Here is a 23,499-nt window from a genome sequence, read left to right as displayed (position 1 = left end):
ACTTTTCCTCACATGAAGTCTTTCTGGTCGACATTGAAGTGGGATGTTTGGTCTAGTGTGACCTCTGACCTCTGAGCTACTTCACCTCTTCTTCACCTCGCTCACAGACTTTTACTGTTATATCCACAGCAGTGAAGCAGCCTCCAGGTTTCATATTTAACAAACCTCCTCCTGTTTTTCACTGTTCAACATGTGGATGTTTAACTCCTGTTGGTCCGCTTCACTGTCATTCTCTGATATTCTGCAGCGGGTTGGCAGTGTCCTCCCTCAAACAGAAAGACAGATGTCAGACCTGTCTCACTCTGTCTGTCTGTCTGTCTGTCTGTCTGTCTGTCTGTTACGCTCTCTCTCTCTCTCTCTCTCTCTCTCTCTCTCTGTGTGTATCTCTCTCTTTCTCTGTGTGTCTCTCTCTTTCTCTGTCTCTCTCTCTTTCTCTCTCTCTCTCTTTCTCTCTCTCTCTGTGTGTCTCTCTCTCTCTCTTTGTCCCAGCTGAAAAACAAATCCTGACTTTCCCCTCAAAGCTCTATTAGCCTGCTCTGCTCCACACAACTTCTCTACGATCTGAGACACAGACACAAAACACACACACACACACACACACACACACACACACACACACACACAGTATCATCACACACTCACACACACACCTCTCTTGGAGCTCCTGCAGAACCAGAGGAGGAGAAAAGAGGGTGGAAGAATTTGGCCTCAAGTCTTGCAGCCGCCTTCAAACTTCTGGTAAAGTAGAGTTAATGTCCGTTTGTCTGTCTCCTCAACTCCTCCCCCTCTGTCTGTCTGTCTGCTTGTCTGTCTGTCTTCCTTGCGATGGTTTGTAAACAGTTGTTTCAGTTGCTGTAGATGATCTTCATCACAGGTCCAACGGAAAAGAAGAAAAACTAAATTGTTTGTATCTGTGACATCAGAACAGAACTGATAATGACTCGTCCACCAGACCTGGACCAGAACGGATCTAAAGGAACCAGATTCTTTTACTCTTATATGAACATGTCGGTGCTCTTCCTGGTTTTCATGCAACGCTCCTCAACTTTCCCCTCAGCTCAGCGATCAAGTTCACTGAGCTCAGAGGACATTTGGGGAGTGCCAGAACTAAATGTGGTGGAAGATTTGTAATCAGGTTTGACCTTTTATTGTCTCTAAAATAACCTGCTTTTCACTGTATTTTGCCTCGGTTTCCTATCAAAACAAATAGACTAGATTCTGGATTTATTTATTTAAAAAAATACAATACAACTTCCACAAGGGGCACATTTAGCAGAGCTACACTTTACAGAGTCAGTTGCATTTTCTTTCGATCAGTTCGTATCCTTAAAATATGAAATATGAGACTGTTGAATCAGGTTCAGAGTGGAGAAGACTTCTGCACCTGGACCTGGTCCACACCCAGACCGGCTGTGGACCAGGTTCGGCTCAAAGTTGTTGCGAGACCTGAGACCGACTACCAAATGTGAGACACAAACGGACACAACAAGCCGAACCTTTTTGTAACTAAGCGGCTGTCGTTGGGCAGAACACACACTTCATGCCGCTCGACCGATTGAGAAGACGTGAGGACAGTTTGTCGGTAAAGTGCATCTAGTTTGTTTCCACTGCTCTCCGCTTCATTTGGGGACGAGCTCCAGCTGTCTGAGCTGTTACATGCGGTATGAAGCTAATTATGACATACGTCATCATAACATGGCACCTTGAACTGTGACCCTCTTGTTCACATATCTTCTGCACAAAGGATTGTGGGTCAGAATAGCTGGCTTGCATACGGCCTATGTGACCGGATGCAGTAGGACATCCTGCTGCATTTGATGTATTCCATATTGGGACATACTGAATCTTCTTCTGGCATACTAAATAGTACATTAGTATGGTAGTTTTGGAACACTACGTTTGTTCAGAGGTGATACTAAATGAAAGTTCCAGGTACTTTCAGGGTTTGGCAGCAGTTCAGTCGGTCGTGACAACAACCAACACAAGAGTGACCAACACTTTGCTGCCACTGCATGAAAAAAATGGGACAAATCTGCGTGGAGTCATTTCTCTAGTGTGAAGAAAATGTAATTTATGAAGATACACACGTCTAAGGGAAGTCTGTGGTGTGGAGAAGTAATGTTAACAATTCCCTAAAGCCCGGTTAATAAGAGGAGTACTGAGGGGAGCAGCTCTAACGCTGCCTGGCTTTCATTAAACTTCACACTAACTGCCTCCAGGTTATTTTTATCCTCTGCTGTTCCTGCTGGAAGTCTCTCCGTCTGTTCCTGCTCATCCAGAAACTGAACTGCTGAATACTTTCCGTTTCTCTCCCCTCCCTCCTGTTTTCTTTTCCTCCGTCTACATACAGTACATCTCTCTCTCTCTCTCTCTCTCTCTCTCTCTCTCTCTCTCTCTCTCTCTCTCTCTCTCTCTCTCTCTCTCTCTCTCTCTCTCTCTCTCTCTCTCTCTCTCTCTCTCTCTCTCTCTCTCTCTCAGCGCTGAACTCTGGTCTCCTATTGGCCCACTGGAGTTGAGGTGGGAGGGGCTCAGAGTCTGTGGAGCTGCAAACTGAAGTTTTGTTTTCATCTCAAAGAAAAAGTCAATGATTGATGTGAACGGTTGAGAGAGAGAGAGAGAGAGAGATAGAGAGAGAGAGAAAGAGTGGGCGGAGTCTTATCATGATGTGTAAAATGCTGCTCTGGAAAAACTTCATGGGGGCTGTTGTTTTTGGATGCAAACAAATGAATCATTGTTTAACCTCACGACGGGTTTAAACTCTAGATACTCATGCATAAATCTCCCTTCTTACCATGCATCACTATTTCTACCCTCAGCATCCCATTTGTTTGTGTGTTCGAACTCTTCAGTGTACATTTATGCAACACCTGTCAGTGATGATGCACAAACACGAGGATTCAGAAGTGTCCGAAATCTCAATTTGCCCGATACACGTTGAATATCGACGTCTTTGCAAGTGCAACTATCTTTGCATAAACGTATATTACAGTTTGCTGAGAATCAGGACCCGACACTGAATCAAGGATCCGGTAGAAATGTGGTCTGAGAGTGACCCTCAATAAGCTCAGTTCTGCTAACAAACATCTGTTAGGTGTGTTTGGGTCTAAAGAACCTGAGTATAAATGGTGGCTCTTCTTTTAGCTCGGGAGTCTCCACCAACTCCTGAGAAAAACATCTGTCTCTTGGGCACCATCCCAACAAATCAGAAGCTCCTACGAGTTAACGCAACAGCTCCCAACATGCACTGGGGCAGAGCTACATTTTATTATTGTTATTGAGGCCGATATAGAGAAGTGGTCCAATCTGCTGCAACTATCAGGTGTGTGAAGGTGTGTGTTAGTGTCAGGCCTCTGCTTTAATAATGACAGGACTGCTGTGTGTAGACTAGTCATTACACACACACACACACACACACACACACACACACACACACACACACACACACACACACACACACACACACACACACACACACACACACACAGGGAACCGACCATTAGGACCCCAGCAGAGAGCTATATGAGGGCCAGCTACAGCGCTGGCAGCTCTTTTTGTCCAGGAAGCTGCTGCAGGTAAACACCTCTGTCTCAATTATCTACATGATGCATCTGTTTGGTTCCAGTTGTTTTAGCTGCTGGTTTCTGCAATGATTCCGGATTTAAATTATGTTTCAAACGAGTAAAAAAAACATTGTTTCTCCTCAGGATTGTATGTTTTGATTGAGAGTGAAGAGAGAGAGAGATATAGACGAACAATTGGAAATAGAAATCCCCGTTTGGACTGGTAATTGTCAGCGCCTTAAACCCCAAGGCCATTGGCTACCCCAGTGTGTCTGAAGTCATGATTTACAACCATGGCCGTTGGGAGAATGAACAGTTTTATATTTTCATTTTGTCTTTGGTACATCTCATTAACCTGCTGAGGAACCCGTTTCGTGTTTGGGTTAGACCAAAATGTCTTTAGAGCATTATTTAAAATTTGCGCTTTTTTTAATTTGAATTTGAGAACTTTAGCTCTTTCTTTAAATTAATTTACGATTGTATTTGTCAATGTAAGGTTATGAAAAAAAACCTTGCTTTGGTCTTATTATCTATAGATAAGTTTCTATCAATACCCATCGATAGTGAAGACCTCAATGGAGGTAAAGGTTCCTGAACCTAGTCTGTGCTGCTCTGCAGGGATGAGGTGGTGGCTGGTGGCGGCCAGTTTGTGGCTGCTGGTGGTTGTGACCATCGCTCAGGCCAGGAACAGACCTCACAACCAGGACGGTGAAATCCACCGGGGGAAGAGGAAGAAGGACGGACCAGGTGAGACTGAACTATGGCTAACAAGAGGACTTTACAGATGAGAAGATCGTTATCAGTTTAATCTCAAAGACAACAACTGGAAAGAGGAGAAAATGCAAGAACTGTCTGATTTACTGTCTGTTGCATCGTGTTCATTAAACTGTGGTAGATTACTGGGCACAGTTACTCTCATAAGTCCTGAGCTTATCGTGGGGTCACCATGTTTGAGCTCTGTCCTAACATCTTCTAGTGTTTTTCTGGCCATCACAATTCAAATTGCAGTCTTGTTCTCTGATGTAAAAACTTAGAATGACACCAGAACCAACAGCAGATCAACATGTAACATGTGGAATCCCACAGGGGAGCATCTCTGGCCCCCTGCTGGTTTTATGGGACCCTCTGGAATCTGTTTGTGCTGAAGGATTATTTTCATAACTGATTCAGCCATTCTGGAGGATACACTTAATGCACTTTAAGTCAGTCCCAAGGGAAGAATTCAGTAAGATCAACATCTGGCTGGTAGACAGCAAGTTGTCTTTTCGTTTGGCTAAAACAGAATGATCTCTTCTGTCAGTCTGCCTAAATTAATATGAGGATGTGTTGCAGGTCCTGGGCGGACCAGAGCGGGGCGCTCCAGACCTCTAAAGATCAGACTGGTTCCTGGTCCCAGCATGGCGGTGGAGCCCAGAGAGAACCAAGGAAAGACTCTGGTCATGAAGTCCTACAAGAACCTACAAGAACAGCACTCCAGCTACAACGTTATCTCAGGTCAGTGAGACCAGTAACCACGCCTTAACCCAGGTTAGGAAGACCAGTGAGACCACAAACAACCAGTCTTAACCCGGGTCAGTGAGACCAGTAACTATGCCTTAACCCAGGTTAGGAAGACCATTGAGACCACAAACAAACAGCCTTAACCCGGGTCAGTGAGACCAGTAACCACGCCTTAACCCAGGTTAGGAAGACCAGTGAGACCACAAACAAACAGCCTTAACCCGGGTCAGTGAAACCAGTAACCACGCCTTAACCCAGGTTAGGAAGACCAGTGAGACCACAAACACAATTTCCCAGTCCAAGGGGACATCTTCAAATCTTTTGTTTCATCTGACAAACCCAAAATAACCCAAATATTAATTCTACAATTCATCAAACAAGGTGACTTATCCAACTTCCTGTCGGAAATTTGAAATAAAACAATGGAACTAATATGTGGATATTAACATTAAACCCAGTATAAAAGAAAATAAACGTTTGTATTAGTGCAACTAGAAATCAATCCAAAAATAATCCTATAAGAGAAGTTTTAATTGAGAAAAAAAATCCTCAGGCTCCAAATCCACAAAACCAGCCTGAACATGAAGACCATCTGACACCATATAATCTTAATAATCTATATCATTTGAATACAACAAATAAAAACCCTTAGCTGAAGTAAAACAGCACATTATAATCAAACAGGATGTGAGCACAGCTCAGCTCTGAGGCTCGGTCCCGTTCTCACAATGAAGCGAACTTTTATTACAGAAGAGAAAACCATCTGTGGGAAAAGAGCTCGACAGAAAACAAGTCGCACACAGAGATGAGGACGGAGGCTTTAAAGACGCACCTCAAAGCCACGTAAAAGCCCTTCAGTCTAAAACAATAAAGTCAGCATTATGTAATTAGAAGGGGAGCTGGTGCTGGTGGCCGTCTGTTGTCGGGAGCTGCAGGCTGATTTCTTTGGTTGTGTTTTTCGCTGTCGTTTGGGATCTGAGAAACATGCCTCATGTGTTCAGACAAGCAGATCTGACTGTGATGCAACAACAACAACCGACCGGATCAGACGGCAGTTCACAGACACAAAGTTACGGATTTCTGACTTCAAAGCTGAGTGAAGCGGTGGTTATCCTGCACAGACCGACATGATAACACATCTTCTGTGTCAACGTTACAGGATACCTAAGTGTGAAAGTCGTAAATAGTAGTTTCACTCAATAAGCATATCTCTAAGTTAACCTACTAGAATTTTGAGTGGTGGATGATCATAAACTCAGTCAGCTGCAGAACAAGTTACACACAAGTGTCAAACGTGTTTCCATCATCCAGACGAATATCTGAACATTGTGAGGCGCTGAGAATGATGCTTCTCATCTTAGTCATCATTCACTTGAATTATACATATTTACATCATTACTTTTTCAACCTTTAGTACTTTTAGGTTACTCAAGATGAGTGGCATCTTCAAACGTCTTGTTTAGTCTGTTCAATAGTCCAAAACGCAAAGATATTCAGTTTATAATGGTTTTATAAAACACAGAAATTCACTGGAGGAGCTGCAATCTATACATTATTGGTGTTTTTGCTTGGAAAAAAATGATTAACTGATTATTTAAACTGTTGCCAATTCATTTTTTTGTCCGTTTCCCTGCTAGTAAAACACGTGACAATATGCAGCGAACACCAGAGAACAATGGTGCTCCAGCAGTCTGACGGTAGCTGTATCATTCAAACAAAACCCTGCAATTCACCAGACAAATAAAGATATTCAACGACAGCAGGATCATATTTTAGGCAGAAAAGAAAAGCTCTAAAGTAGGAGTGCTCCAGCACAGATGACAGGGTGACAGTGTCACTGCGCTAGAGAGAGGAGACACAGTGTTTAAGAGAAATGACCTGAGCCTCTTAACTACCTGTGCTTCTATGGACCGAACAAAGAGCATACCATTAGAACGGATAGATGACAGACAGCACAGACGCACAACAGACGCAGACAGCTTCTTCCTGCCGCATCATAGTGGTTTACGGTGTTTTCTACTGACTCACTGCCAGTCACAGCTTCGTCCTGATGTTGAACGGTGGAGTTAATGCAGAGGGAGGAGTGGAAGCGCTACAAACCACGGCTTTGTCTGGTTCTGATGGTAAAGTACAGGCTTTAGATTTGACTAGACGCACACAGCAATTACTGCTGCTGAGGAGGATGACGAGGGTCAGCGTGTGACCCCCCCCCCACAGGTTTGGATTTGAGTTGTTCTAGACCGCTGAATCACTGCCCACATTTCCCACCCATTTGTTCACTGATTCAATTACGCCGGCTGCGGTCGTGCTCATTGACAGCTGTTAGGAGCATCCTCTTCCTCTTCCTCTTCCGTCAACAAAGCCCACAAAAACATGATGAGATGAGGTGTTTTGCAGCTGCACAGGTGGTTTTAAATCAACTTTGTTCTTTGACAAACACATCAAGCATCGAGTTAACTTCTCCTGCTGCAGTCGAAGCTTCGCAGCCGATAAAAGAATAAAAAAATATGTTTTCTTAAACCAAACAAAAATGGCAGCTTGTAGTAGTCCTGACGATGAAATAGAAGGTTTATAGTCATATTTTAACAATAACCAAATGGCTTTTACTACCTTCATATTCAGCTCACTGTGAGTCCAGTTCATAAAGACTCTGAACTATGTTGACGTGTCTGTGACGTGTCCGTGACGTGTCTTTGACGTGACTGTGACGTGACTGTGACGTGACTGTGACGTGTCCGTGACGTGTCTTTGACGTGTCTGTGACGTGTCTTTGACGTGACTGTGACGTGTCCGTGACGTGACTGTGACGTGTCCGTGACGTGTCTTTGACGTGACTGTGACGTGTCCGTGACGTGACTGTGACGTGTCCGTGACGTGACTGTGACGTGTCCGTGACGTGTCCGTGACGTGACGTGTCTGTGACGCGTCTGTGACGCGTCTGTGATGCGTCCGTGACGTGACCGTGACGTGTCTGTGACGTGACCGTGACGCGTCCGTGACGCGTCCGTGATGCGTCCGTGACGCGTCCGTGACGCGTCCGTGGCGCGTCCGTGACGCGTCCGTGACGCGTCCGTGACGTGTCTTTGACGTGTCCGTGACGTGTCCGTGACGTGTCCGTGACGCGTCCGTGACGCGTCTTTGACGTGTCCGTGACGTGTCCGTGACGTGTCTTTGACGTGTCTTTGACGTGTCTGTGACGTGTCTGTTGTTTCAGGTAAGCAGGGCCAGTGTGTGTTCCAGGGTCTGACCATGTTCGACCAGGCCGTCTGGTCTCCGAAGCCCTGTGTGACTTGTCTGTGTACCGGAGGGCGGATGGTTTGTGACGAGATCACCTGTCCCACAATGCACTGCCATTTCCCCTTCACCCCCGCTGGGGAGTGCTGCCCCGTCTGCATGGAGTCAGGTAGAAACACAACATGTGGCAACGCCATGGTGCAACATCAAGAGGCAACAGAGATGAGCAACGGTTCTGACAATCAGGATCAGTGTATGAAGGCTTTCAGGTGTCACAGTTAGTTCCACCGTTCGCTTTCCAACAGGTTAATTTGATCAAAAAGTACAAGAAACTCTTCATGATGGACGTTACATTACTTCTCACACGTCTCCTGTAATAAATGAAATCAAACGGTTTCCATCTCTGAGGCCTCAGCATGTTGCTTCCTGTTCCCATCATGGCTTTAAAAAAATGTGTTTAGCACATTTTGGGTCAGTTCAACACACATGTTGTGAAAGTGTTAACATGTCTGCATATTGGGAGATATCACATGTTTTGTCCAGGATCAGTTTCACCTTACTGTCAATTCAATCTGGTTTAAAATGAAGACTCTATCTGAAACTGCAGTGCTTGAATTGACAGTAACTAACAGTCGTGCACTGCACCGTCACTGTGTGCATGTGTGGAGGTGGAGCAGCAGCATTGCGTCTGTGACGTATCACTGTGTGTAGATGGATACAGCATTAACATGACTGCATTAACCAGAGAAACATGTACGTATCGGTAGAAGTACACTGTTTAAACTACGTCTGCTCTGTGTGGAGTTAGCTGTGAAGGAAAAAAAACCCTGAAAGCTGTTTTATACTCGGGGGACATCTTTCACTTTTATGACTATAAAACAGCTTTAAGTGTTAGACAGGTGAGCTAAGGTTGGTCTAAATTATTTACACGCAAATATCATTCGAATGCCTAACAGGACTTGCAAAACAACAAATAATTGAATATAAATTCAGCATCAGATGGCGGCAACATTGGCGAACACAAAAAGACCAACTTTACCTGACTGTGGTCCAACCAGAGCAGTTCACTGGGATCTGGTCCAGACTGGTCTACAGCAGCCGTCTGCTCTGTAGCTACAACAAGCTGGTCTTGTACCTGTCTGTCTGCAACACTAACACACAGCCGTCTGTCTGTCTGTCTGTCCATCTCCATCCTGTATCTTCTCTTTTAGTTTTCTTTACTTTTTCCTCCCCTTCTTCTTCTTCTTCTTCTCCTATTTCTATCCCTTTCTTCCTTCCTTCCTTCTTTCTATCCTTGTCAACTTTCCTCTTGACCACCTCCTGCGCTCTGATTGGCTGCCCCGGCCCACCCTACACCCACCCAAGACCCTGACAGCCTTGACCTTTCTGGTGACTCCCCAGTTCCCAACGACCCCGGCGAGCCCGTGACCCCGCTGACCCAGGAGGAGATCCAGCGTATCCTCTGGCGGGAGGAAGAGGAGCACCGCGAGGAGGAGGAACGCCTGAGGAAGAAGGACGAGGCCAGGAAGAAGAGAAGGAAGCAGAGGAAGGAGCAGGCGGAGAAACAAAGAAAGATAGTGGAGGGGAAGAGGAGGGAGGAGGAGAAGGCGCTGAGGCTGCAGGTGGAGAAAGAGGAGGAGGAGTGGAGGAGGCATATGGCGGCGGAGGAGAAGAGGAGGGAGGAGGAGGAGAGGAGGAGACAGGACGAGGAAGACAAGAGGCGGAAGGAGGCAGCAGAGAGAGAAGCAAGGGAGAAGGAAAGGAAGCTAGAGGAGGAAAGGTGGAGACAGGAGGAGCTGCTGAGGGAGGAACTACTGGCTCTAGTGGAGGAGGAAGAGGAGGAGAAGGAAAAGGTAGAGGAGGTGTGGCTGAGAGGAGACGTGTTTGAGATGCCCCCAAAAGAGCCTGAAGAACCTGAGGAACCAGACCTCCTCCCTGCTCCGATACCACGACCTCCTGCTGCGACTGAGGCTGAGCTGAAGGAGATGGAAGCAGCAGAGGAGGAGGCAGAAGAGGAGGAGGAGGAGGAGGAGGTGGTGGTGGTAGAGAACAGAGGAGGCCTTCCTCCTGGCTGCGACATCTCTGATGTCACTCTGACATGCGACAACGCCAAACTCACATACTTCCCTCCTCTGTCCATACCTGAGCTCAAGTCTCTGAGTCTGGAGGGTAAGTCTGCCCGGCAACAGGACGAGGACAAAGTAGAGCTGCACACACTGCAACACTTTAACACACACACTACGTCACTACTGGGAGGGTCAGCTTCAATGTGTCACTACGGTGAGGTTAAAACTACAAAAAATATTTTTTTGTGTAATTCTGATGAGTTGCAGCCTTTTGCACAGCTTGTTTTTCATTAGCTACTTGCTTCAAAAAAAACTAATTCAGAACTATGAAGTCTGGCATCGATGTGTTTGTCTGTACATCAATACGTCCCTATTCTGTCAGTGGGAAGCCCCAAACCCATTGGTCCCTACTGAAGATGTAAACTTTCTTTTTTTATAAAAGGGTCAGTTATTTCCTAAAACTGATGATCGCCGTAGTTTTTAGCAAACATTACAGAAGCGACGATTCAAATTATCAGCATTTAGGTGGAAGCCCTGGGATTTGTTGACAATAAGATAAATACAGAATGAATATGAGTAACCACACTCAAACTTTGATTCATTGAATGAATAATTTGAAGGATATGTTGGGGATTTTGACTCCAGAAACTGATTTGACACGATCCACTTATGAATCTGCATCTTTTACCTTTTACCTTGTAGACTGACAATTCTCCTGCTCTCCATGTGAACTGACTGAAACTCTCCTGACTGCAGGCAACAACATCAGCAGCATCCCAGCAGAAGCCTTCAACGGCATCCCAAACCTGGAATGGATCAACCTTAAGAAAAACAAACTCACCTCTAACAGCATCGATGCCAAAGCCTTCAAAGTAAGACGCTAAACCACTGTAGCCCTTCAGAATAAAACCAAACTTTTTCCCCCAATCACCTGCCTGTAAAACAATTCTAGTTATTCCCTCGAGGCGACCAAAGCGTGAAGGTAAAGTATTGCAATCAACCAGAGGGAAAATAAATATGGGAGAATATTCTCAAAGACCTTAAGTGTCGAATAGACCATCAAGACCAGAAAGGAATAACAAATATGTTTGTGTTTTTAAACAAATTTCATGATAAACTTAGACTGGTAAAAATGAAGGTGTGATGAATAGGTATGAAGAGGTGCAGTCAGCTTCCCAGTATCACCAGTACGTGTGTGTGTGTGTGTGTGTGTGTGTGTGTGTGTGTGTGTCAGGGTCTGAAGATGCTGAGCCGTCTGTACTTGGACGGGAACCTTCTAGAAGCCGTGCCCGCTGACCTTCCCCCGACCCTGCAGGAGCTGAAGATCAACGAGAACCGACTGAGAAGAATCCACAAAAACAGCTTCCAAGGTGACGGCCACAGCATCCCATAATGCACCTCCATACCTCAGACCTCAGCTATGTCACAGAATGCACACAACTTTGTCGGAGATCTTTCAACACACAACCAATGAGACGACGGCTGTCTGTGACGTAACATGTCGGAGAATGATGTTCTTCTTCGATGAACAATAATCATCTTTTGCATTCGTTTATCTGTTTGTTTTTAAATTATCTTTCAGATCTGAGCAGCCTGGTGATTCTCGAGTTGGAGGGGAATCTGCTGAGTGAGGGGAATTTAGATCCTCTGGCCTTCGCTCCCCTCATCCAGCTCTCCTACCTCCGACTGGGCAGGAACCACTTCCGCACCATACCACAAGGCCTTCCCATTTCACTGCTGGTATGAAGTAATATCTGATTATATAACTACTGTATCTCTCCAAGCTCTCACATTTTCATTCCCAACACTGGGATACCTCACATAGCCAGACCAGGACAAAGTGCTCTGGTTTTATAGAAATCTACTGGGTTCAAAAACGAATGCTGCTAATAGAAAACTGACCGAGACGTAGTAGTCTAGTCATCATGGCTCAATATGTTTCTACAGTTGGCAGAAACAGGTACAATACTTTGAGTAAAGCTCAATAAATGTAATAAAGTAAATCTTTAAGGCTTCTGAGCAGCTGGCTGCAGTTAGACAGTGAGGAATGTAGATTTGCTGATGCATCAGTATTTTCTTTCCTCGCTCTGATGTTTAAAACTCCTCCACTGAGTAAACTCTGCTTCTACCTGTGGGAAACCAGTCAACCAACCGACTTGTAATTATGGCCTCTGGTTAACCACAAACACTGCAAACACCAGCGGCCTGCTGCTGCTTTAAAGCCACCTTAAAACCGACCTCATGTTGTGAACCTAGAGAGCTTCTCCACACTCTCTCTCTGCAAATCCAAAAGCCCTAACAGTCCTGAAGACCGTGATCTACCTTTAACATTTGTTCTTTGCTAATTATTTTAGCTGATTTATCAGAAACGTTCACCTTTGTATAACCAAATGTGATTTTTTAAAAAGATTAAAGGTTCTCCAACATGTTTGGAAAGGGAGAGGTGAGCGAAGGGCTATTCAGTTGGCTGCAATCTGCAACCTCACCACTAGATGTCACTAAATCTTACAAACTGCTCCTTTCAGAATTTAGGTAGAACAAACGTGAATTTATTTTTAGGGTGGATTATGCATTTAACCCAAAACAGTGCCAACAAACCACAGACTTGTCTGCCAAGACCTCTGAACCAAAAGCACTCAGTTAACACAACAGTTTAATGACAAACTCATAGCTCATTAAAAACCAGAAAACATGTATCATCATGGGATCTGACACTAAACTCAAGTAACTTTCCACCAATCAAAGCATTTTCCTTTCTGATACCGTTGATGTCAACCGTTTGGTTTCTTTTTTTTCCTGTGGTTTAGGAGCTGTACTTGGAGAACAACCTGATTGAGGAGATCTCAGAGACAGCTTTCAATCGGACCCACAGTCTGAACGTGGTTTCTCTGAGACACAACAGGCTGGACGAGACCAGGATCGCCCCGCTGGCCTGGTTCAACCACAGGTCTGACAGAAAGAGACCCGTTACTATCACCCTCCACCCTCCAGGGTCCCAGGGATTTACTAGCTATTTAATCCTCATTTTGGCTGTCACCAACACAGATATTCTATATTGCTCTACCATATTGTTACCATTACCGTTTTGTTTTGGCACTATTTTGACAGAACCTCAGTGGATTATTTCTCATTTCTGTTCCGTATTTCTCCGATCAGCTGCCATCAAAGACTGTCAATCACTTAAGTTCTTATTTCCTTCCTCCCCTCATCTTCCTCCTCCTCCTCCTCCTCCTCCTCTGCAGAAATCTGGAGTCCATCGACCTTTCACATAATGACCTGTACCTGGTTCCGTCATACCTGCCCAAATCTCTGGTCCACCTGGTGCTGGTGGGAAACAACATAGAGAGGATACCTGGTAGGTGTGACACCTGGCTGACAAACATGACTCCTCACAGATGGGAGGACTGGTTGAAAGAAACAAAACATCTCCAGCATGTAAAGAGCTCTAAAATGATTATGAGGGTGTTATAGACTCTAGCCAGTCTGTACATCAAGTAATAGCTGATAGACACATACATACGTATAACCCTTTTCAAATGCAGGGACTCATTGAAAGAAAATGTTCATTGAGTATTCATATCCTCTGGTTCTGCTTTTGTTTCCACTGTTTTCCACGTCCCTTGAGAAAGAGGGATCCTGGAACTACATTTGTAAACTGCTTAGGATGTGAACAGGACAGTTTGTGACAGGTTGAGCTGAAGAAGTTTATCTACATCAAACACATGAGTAACCATTGTTTTACTATTGCATCTGTACGGAGCAGGACAAGAGCAATAGAGAATCCTAGTTGGGCAATTAGCATCTCCAACTAGTTAGCTAACTGGAGAGAAGGTCACTTGGGAGTTGTAGTCAGAAGATTGATGAAGATGATGAGAAGATTTCTCATTGTTTGGCAGAAATGGGAAAATATGACAGGCAGGATAATGAAGTATCAAACAAGACTATAGGAGAACACAAGAGCACCATTCTGAGGTTCTGACTGGCTTGATCCAGCTCCAGGAGGACCTGGATTCTCTGTCGGCCTTTGCATCTCATATTCATGAAATTGTAACAATATTCCCTGCACCATCGTTGTCTGTCCCACAAGCTCTTACTTCATTCACCTACCAAACAGAGCATTAGAATTTAATTATGATATTTTATAGCCGTAATAATGATCAAACTAATCGTTAGTGGACTGTCCAAAAACAGATTCATGGTCTTCGCTACATTGTCTCCTTCCAATACCTCCACAGGTTACGTCTTCGCCCACATGGAGCCTGGTATCGAGTACCTCTACCTCTCGTACAACAAACTGGACGGGGAGGCCATCGAGCCCGAGTCGTTCTTCGGCTCGTACCAGTCCATGGTGGAGCTGTGTCTGGATCACAACCAGCTGATCGCTGTCCCGTCTGGCATCAACGAGATGACCAACTTACACTTCCTCAGGCTCAACGACAACAGCATCAGGTATGAAGCCAGAGTCGCCAAACATCTGTCAGGGTTGAGGGTTCTGTTAGTTATTGGTGCGTCTTTATTAGGGAAATAGAGATTGTTTCTTTCTCAAACTACAAAACATAAAACCTTCAAAAAAAGAACTTTGTCTTAAATGTAAGTAGCAGAAGCTGCCAACAGAAAACAGGAAAAAAAACAGGTGAGTAAAGACAGAGCTCAAAGAACAAAGTCTAAACTCAATCCAGTCCTTTGAAGACCAGAGCCGGTCCAGACAACTGAGTCACTTCAGCCCACCAGACGATGTTCACTGAACGGAGCGTTGTCTTGACGACAAGAAACAAAACAAGTTGAAGCATGTTTCCACCTGAGCGTCACCCTGAACCACCTTGTTACTCACTCTCAGGTCCAAGGACGACACACACTTAGTCCAGGCTGCAGTGCGGTTTCATAGAAAAGTAACTGAATTAAACACCCTTAAAACTATTTAATATCCATTTTCACTGCCAAGACTGGATGCAGCATTCTCAATTGACTGTAATTTAGGTAACGTGGTAAAAAAGATAACCGCTATAATCTATAGTGACCTTTAACCAAACCACGATTTCAGCATTTCAGTGGTCTCATTTTGGCAATACTCCTAAAATGAGAACGAAAAAGATTTTCAAAAAGGACAAAATTTACATTGAAGTATGAAATCCCTACCAGATCTGTTTGACGTGATGATGCTGATGTTGACCAGAGGAAGCGTGTATAAATAAATAGAAGAGTGCCCAGGATGCTTCCTTGAGGAACTCCACAATCAGTGTGATTAAAAACCCAGAGAAGCTCTGAGACACCAGAGAGAATATGAAACATTGTTATGATAAAATGAAAATTCAGATTTTACAATAAATTTGTAACCGCTGCAGTCTTGAACAGAACTGAAACAATTAACTACAATTATGATAATCAATACATCACGCTGGACCTTTTTCAAGCAAAAAAAAAAAAAAAGCCAAATTTTAGTCGTTTCAATTGCTAAGATCGGCTGCTTTATGTGACAAAAGAACACAGACTTTTGGATTTTGGTCGGAGCATTACATTCAATCTGAAGACATCACAGTGGGCTTTAGGAAACTGTGATGCCATTTAAAATATACATTTTATAGATCTAATGACTGATTGAGAAAATAATCGTCAAATTTATTGACAGTGAAAATTGGACATTGGTTAAACTTTTTGTTATATATCTGCTAGAGCTGCATCTAACTGCATCCCGATACCGTCTTACAGGAGCATCCCAGACGAAAGCATCTGTGACCCAAACCACAGCGGAGACTCTACCATGGTGGCCCTGAGGCTGGAAAACAACTACATGGACCCCCAGAAGATCTCACCGACAGCCTTCTCCTGCGTACGCTCCTCCTCCAGTGTGGTCCTAAAACCACAGAAAACCAAGTGACCGCACAAAACTAAAAAGACACTTGTTTAATCTTCCAGAAACACAAAGATTTGGGTTTTGATGTGCAAAGAGCAGTCAAAACATTCCCTTCCCTCGCTTCCTCTGATGCTGTATGTTATTGAAAAGACGCCCAAAATAAGAAGAAATTGGCTCTCACATGATTTACAGGTTGAACATGGGAAGAAGAAATTGTCCTGTTGAAACACAGCTGATGTAATTTGCCTTATTGGAATGTGTCGTTCCTGTCCTGTTCAAATCCTTGGACTAAACTCTACGATGTTCTTCTTCTTTGGCCCGACTACACAGCTTCAGGTCTGGTATGTTTCCTGGCCCACCTTCACCTGTTATGAAGATGACCGAACACATTCAGACCTCTAAATCAAACACATCTGTCTCCTTTAGTAAAATGTTAAACCCTCTAAAATGGAAAGAACTCCGCCCCCTTACACAGTAAAAAAAAAAAAAAAAAAAAAAAAAAAAAGGCTCATAAAAGAAATGGAAGGAATTCGATGAAATGAGACCACAAGCCCAACAACATTATTTTTAACAACCTCGCCACCTTCATGTTCCATTTCTCAGCTCCGTTTCTTCCAATGCCTCCTTTCATAAAAACTCTGACATGGAACGGAGGAGTGTGATCACATGTGTGACATGAGGACATGATGAGGAGGAGCATTAAAGGATGAAGATCATCCCTCTGACACATAAAGATACAGAGGATGGAACGAAGTTTCCTCCATCTTTTACTTTCTCTATGTGTACCTCAGTCACTTCCTCTGGTGCAGTTTAACCAGATTAACCAGAGTTTTTTTTAGGTATGGTAAAAGGAAGTTATGATCTCCAGTTCAGATTTCTCCCACAGGACATATAGACAGCTGTAGTTTCATCTAGTTAACTTCTATTTCACCTTGTTTCATTATTGAATAGGAGACTATTAAATGCAGTTGCTGTGTTTTCTATAGACGGTTATGGAGATGGCTAAAGTTATGTTCCAGAGATATTTTTTCCAACAGAAAATTCGAAATTTAAAAGTTTTCTTTCCATGATGTCCTCAGTGTTCCTCAACACAGAACTTTTTCTTAATCGTACTATACGTCTTTGTTTGTGCTTCATCTATCCACCTGTGTAACTGGAGTATAATGCATTAATAACTCAACATCAGCGCCGACGGTGAATAACAGAAGGCTTCTGCAGGCTGGGAGAGTAAATCCTTTATGTACGAGTGTGGATTAAATGCTCTTGTAGTACTTTCAGATTGTACTGCATTGACTAGAGGTACAGTGTGCCCAATTGATATTTCAGCTACAGTGAACAACTGTAATACATCTGCCCCTCACTTTGCTTTTGGCTGGCCAACATGCATAAATTATATGACAAAATGTGTATTTAACGTGTCAACAATCATATACTACAGGTTAACGTGATGTTACGACGGAGAATTCAAATAAACTTCACAATGTTCACATTACTGCCTGATTGATGAAATCCCACCTACGTTCACTAAGTTCTATGAAAAAGATAATTATGATAATAAGAGCGCTGGCAGTCATGTCAATAAGGAAGACAAATTAAAGCCTTTAACCAATAACTGGCTTTTAGAGGTTGAATGTTGATATTGGTAATAAAAAAACGATGTATCGGCTGATGTTAATGTTCTTAAGTATGAATATGAGCCGGACATTTTACAGTTTAAAAATAAACCAGCCAGTGTTCTCTGGTGGAGAAACATAATGAAGGTCCCATGATTCCAGGGTCCGTTATTCTGTGATGCCAAAGGGTCTTAAGCAAGCGTCTGTATGTGACTATTTGGGGACGATAACGGGTTCGGGGAACAAAGGAATGACCCCTGAAGGGAACTCAAACTAATTTTCGGACGATTTATCAGATGGATTGTGACTTTGTGAAAATTTGCTCCATGCACTATATGCAGGGCAGTACACACACACACACACACACACACACACACACACACACACACACACACACACACACACACACACACACACACACACACACACACGGTTCTTCTTGTTGATATACAGTACAGTACTAAAGGGTCCATTCTGAAGTATATCAGGCCTCCTATCATAGCAGTCATAATGTTTATTATAGTTCATAGAACAATGTTGATTCAATCACTGCTGCACCTACTATTATAACGTGACAAACTGTTCATTGTGGGACCATTGTCGTTTAGAACGGTTTATGAATCGTCTCTACAGTAGATTCCATACAACCGAATGATCTGGAACCAGACTTATTCTAAGTGATGAAAACAATGTGAAGGGTGATTCAGAGGTCTGGAACGAGGCTTCATGCGCCTCATGTTTCCATCTGGAACACTGGAGAACACTTTGAGCTATGTTTTTTAAGGATTAGACGGATGTTGACGCTGAATGCAAATACTTAACCTGTGAGGAGTCCCATGTCCAAACGAAGAGTCGGATTATATTCCAAGTCAGAATTTCCAGAGCCCCTTCAGTGTCGGCACATCCAGTACGTTGAGGAGAACGATCCTCTACTTTCATGTTATCGAATTAACACCTCAGGGCTCGGGGACGAGGCGGAGACACGGCGACTATTAAAGAACGAGTCGTGATAAAATGTCCTCTACCCTCATGCTATACACATTCAGGGAGAGCTGTTATTATCAGAGCTGAAAGCCAACTTTATCATAATATTTTCCTCTGAAAGCCTGAGGTTTAGGATCATTTACTTCAGTAGCAGACAGATGGAACGGACGATTGGAAAAGAAAAGCTAAAATATGAGGAGGACAGAAACCTCAGCTCCCTCTTTGGTAAAAGAAAAGAGGACACATTAGACTATTATGTGCAGACAATCATAAATCTAATAGTAGAAAAAGCAATAAAAAACAACAATCAGCACTGTCTGGTCACTTTCTAGATGCCGGCAGTCGTCATCTCATCGTACTTCAGATGGAAAACTTTGAGTCGAAGCTCAAAGATCAAACGTTTTCCTGTTGAAAAGAGAAAATTCTTCTCGCCTGCCAACGTGAACAGCTGCTGTGTTCATCAGCCTCACAAAGCAACGTCATGAAGGAACAATCTAATAGTCATTAGCCACAAAACCTCCTCAGTGCTCTTCAGGTTGTGCTATGGCGACTCATAATCAGGCTTTATGTACTCAGAAGATATTTCATCAACAGGTACAAATAACCAGTACGAGGTTGGACCTTCATTCAGCAACAATACGATGAATTCTTTCAGCCTGAATCTTGTATTATAACTTATATAACTTGTAGTTTTGGTCACAAGATGATATAAATGAAATGAAAGCAGAAAAAAGATTTTTGCATTTATCTTTATTTATTTCTTCATGTTAATAACTTCACAATCCTGCCTTTTCAGCCCTCTTAAAATGTTAAAGTTAAAGAAACTTTTTAGTTGACATGGTCATTACCTATATCTATATATTTATATATATATATTATATCTATATATTTATATATAGATATATACACCCACTGACAGTACTTCACAAGTGGGCACTGCTTCATTTTAACGGGTCACAAATCAAAAAGGTTGGGGACCACAGATCTAAACCAATTTATTTTTAGGTAAAACAAAAAAAGGGTAAAAATAATAATTGGGGAACCACTGATTCATTTTCATCCGTTGTGTACAAATGTAACACTATCTGTATTTACTCTATATTTAATACCAAATTATATAATCCTATCAAAACTTTTTTCATCATCATGTTAGCTTCCACTGTGTCCTTTCAGATTCTGTCCGCTTTTTTAATAAATGTGAGTTTGTTAAAATCACTTCTCAACAGCGTCAGTTCTAAAGCTATCGTTTGCTTGTTTAACGTGCATTTGCAGAGCAAATTAGTTCAGATTGCCAGTTCCCAAAATGCAAAATTAAGCACTTTACTCTGCAAGAAAATACTTATTGATGGAAACATCAAGGACTAGTTAAACTACACCAAGAAGTTTAAATGGGAATGGACACAGGTTTGGCTATTATTATGTTGTTTGGCTGTTATTATTCTACCAATATTGTAAGCCCACATTGTGGGTTCTCTGGAGCTTATGCCCAATATTCATAACCATCGTCATGTGGACTGAAGGTGAAGGTAAAGGATGGTGAACACTGGTCTGTTGTGGAGCCTGGCTGGGAAACACTCCGAGCAGCAGGTAACACGGCGAGTTGTGACCTCGTCACGGCTCTAATAAAATGTTTCCTGGCAACAAGTTGTTCCTGTGGCACTAAAGCAACAACAGCGCTGAGGCAACTCCTTGGCACCGTCGCCCTGCGAGTTTGCCCCGGTGACTCTCCGGCATTTGGAGGCTCAGATGGAGGAATTTCTTCTCAACATAAGAACACAACGAGCTCCGGCAGCTCCAGAGCCGTCTGATGGGTTGAGAGAAGAGACGTCCTGAGCGCCTCTCGTGAGGAACGCACACCATCCTCCATCAGGAAATAATCTCCAGCTTTTAATTTGCAGTTTGAATGCTGTAATTCCAACAATTACGCCATACATTTCTTCACTATACCACAAAACCAATTTCCACCCTCTGGACTATTGAAGCTACCCAACTAAATCATTCTGTGGCAGACCAGTCAGCTGAGAAGTATGAGGGTTTTCATGGAAGCTCCTTCAGAAGTGAAGATGACGGCACGACAAACATACTGCTCAAAACTAAGCGCTCAGCATTTTTAAAGGTTGCTCCTTTGACTTTTTGGACGACAGTATTCAGGCAACATAACATAATCGGATAAACTGTTGGCTTATTGCTCCTTACACTGTAGAACAAAGCCCGTGTATTTTCACAGTGCACACAAAGCAAGTTTACATCAGGATCTAATTAGAAAATTGTTGCTTTCAACTGAGAAACTGGCTCATAACAGTATTGTTTCAGCAGAGCTACAAAGCTAAGATAATGAGGAACTGTAAACTGAGCCTGAGGTTTTAACAGGAGATCATGGAGTTAACGGTGGACTTTTAGATCATGAGAGTTAACGGTTGACTTTTAGATCATGAGAGTTAACGGTGGACTTTTAGATCATGGAGCTAACGGTGGACTTTTAGATCATGAAGCTAACGGTGGACTTTAAGATCATGGAGCTAACGGTGAACTTTTAGATCATGGAGATAACGGTGGACTTTTAGGTCATGGAGCTAACGGTGGACTTTTAGGTCATGGAGCTAACGGTGAACTTTTAGATCATGGAGATAACGGTGGACTTTAAGATCATGGGAGCTAACGGTGAACTTTTAGATCATGGAGATAACGGTGGACTTTTAGATCATGGAGCTAACGGTGGACTTTAAGATCATGGAGCTAACGGTGAACTTTTAGATCATGGAGCTAACGGTGGACTTTTAGGTCATGGAGATAACGGTGGACTTTTAGGTCATGGAGCTAACGGTGAACTTTTAGATCATGGAGATAACGGTGGACTTTAAGATCATGGGAGCTACGGTGAACTTTTGGATCATGGAGATAACGGTGGACTTTTAGGTCATGGAGCCAACGGTGGACTTTTAGATCATGGAGCTAACGGTGGATTTTTAGATCATGGAGCTAACGGTGGACTTTTAGATCATGGGAGCTAACGGTGGACTTTTAGATCATGGAGATAACGGTGGACTTTTAGATCATGGAGCTAACGGTGAACTTTTAGATCATGGAGCTAACGGTGGACTTTTAGATCATGGAGATAACGGTGGACTTTTAGATCATGGAGATAACGGTGAACTTTTAGATCATGGGAGATAACGGTGGACTTTAAGATCATGGGAGCTAACGGTGGACTTTTAGATCATGGAGACTAACGGTGGACTTTTAGATCATGGAGCTAACGGTGAACTTTTAGATCATGGAGCTAACGGTGGACTTTTAGATCATGGGAGCTAACGGTGAACTTTTAGATCATGGAGCTAACGGTGGACTTTTAGATCATGGAGCTAACGGTGAACTTTTAGATCATGGAGCTAATGGTGGACTTTTAGATCATGGGAGCTAACGGTGAACTTTTAGATCATGGAGCTAACGGTGGACTTTTAGATCATGGAGCTAACGGTGGACTTTTAGATCATGGAGCTAACGGTGGACTTTTAGATCATGGAGCTAACGGTGGACTTTTAGATCATGGAGCTAACGGTGGACTTTTAGATCATAGGCACTAACAGTGGGCTTTTGAAATGTGAGGTAGATAGACTAAAGCTTAAACATGAATGGCTTTGGCTCACTGTTAAGTGTGTTTACCTTCGGCTGCGATTTGTGATTCGGTATTGATGTCCGATTAAAAAACATCTAGACAATAAACTCTGTCATGGTGATCAGGCAGCTCACGTCTTGATGATGTATTGTTCATGCTTTTTCAATTTTGTAATTTTTTTTTTATTAATCTTATCTAACCAGGAAAGACTCATTTAGATTATTTTTCAACAGTGTCCAGACGTCCAAACAGTTGTCAATAAAAATGGAAAGATAGATGCTAAGCACATAAAACAGAGAACGCAAAATATGGCATAAGATGAGAATGAATAATCGATAGATAATTATATAAATAAAATGGCCAATTGTGGTAGAGATCACATCACAAAACGGCCCCTCGAAACAAGACACAAAACAAGTGCCCCCTTAAGAACAAACTAAATAGATAAGACCATTAATATTTCCTAAAGAAACACCAGCGACACCTCTTTCTACAGTTGCAACACCTTTTTGAAAACCGATGGGAGGTTAACCAGTGAAGAAGAGCGGGGGCCTTATTGATTGTGATGTGTAATTCAGTTTTATGGGAGAGTTTAAACTGCTGGTCGGAAAAACAAACGATAAATTTGCTTTCAGACATTTTTCTATTTGTGAATCACCTTCAAAAAATGAACATGGGAGAGCTCGACAGGCTTCTTTTTGATGAGATGATCATTTAACCAGATCTCTGATGAATTGGAAAATATGGTTTCCTCACAGAGAAGATGCGTTGAAACCAGAACACAGACCGGCTCCCATTTCGGTTTGTCCGGCTGCCAAACCGGGGCATATTTGGACCGTCTGACTCGGCCATAAGTTGTGTCTCAGAGCGCCGTTCCAGCTGAGCTCAGCAGAAAATACCAGCACTGAATGGAAAAAGGGATAGTGTAACACTTGAACCCCCGAGGAGCCGCTCCTGTAAGCTTTTCCATTCTTGGGAGGTATTTCTCATTTCTACTTCAAATGTAAAGATTGTTGTGCCTCGTTAAACTGCGCATCATGCAGAACACAAATAACATAATATGTTGGTTGGATGT

At 43.1% G+C, this 23,499-nt stretch overlaps 2 protein-coding genes across 7 annotated transcripts in view; one reads left to right on the top strand and one right to left on the bottom strand.

Moving 5' to 3' along the window:
• The window catches only part of cenpp (centromere protein P), a 76,943-nt gene that overhangs the window by 4,888 nt on the left and 48,556 nt on the right, over positions 1–23,499 (bottom strand). The window lies entirely within an intron of this gene.
• ecm2 (extracellular matrix protein 2, female organ and adipocyte specific) lies at positions 498–17,698 on the top strand. 5 transcript variants are annotated; one of them, XM_068722323.1, is made up of 12 exons: positions 498–738; positions 4,179–4,307; positions 4,893–5,054; positions 8,275–8,463; positions 9,696–10,463; positions 11,117–11,232; positions 11,595–11,730; positions 11,943–12,100; positions 13,168–13,307; positions 13,603–13,715; positions 14,596–14,809; positions 16,067–17,698. In XM_068722323.1, the coding sequence occupies exons 2-12, from the start codon at positions 4,181–4,183 to the stop codon at positions 16,233–16,235; spliced, it is 2,292 nt and encodes a 763-aa protein (XP_068578424.1). In that variant the 5' UTR covers positions 498–738; positions 4,179–4,180; the 3' UTR covers positions 16,236–17,698. The 5 variants fall into 5 exon arrangements, with proteins under 5 accessions (XP_068578424.1, XP_068578422.1, XP_068578427.1 ...); XM_068722321.1 differs by having other exon boundaries at positions 9,660–10,463; XM_068722322.1 differs by lacking the exon at positions 498–738 and adding an exon at positions 784–1,135 and having other exon boundaries at positions 9,660–10,463.

This window comes from Cebidichthys violaceus, unplaced genomic scaffold (genome assembly GCF_023349555.1).
Source record: "Cebidichthys violaceus isolate CVI_PGR_0920_01 unplaced genomic scaffold, fCebVio1.0.p SCAF_29, whole genome shotgun sequence".
In the NCBI taxonomy this organism is placed as follows: Eukaryota; Metazoa; Chordata; class Actinopteri; order Perciformes; family Stichaeidae; genus Cebidichthys; species Cebidichthys violaceus.
This window is presented reverse-complemented; position numbering and strand designations above follow the sequence as displayed.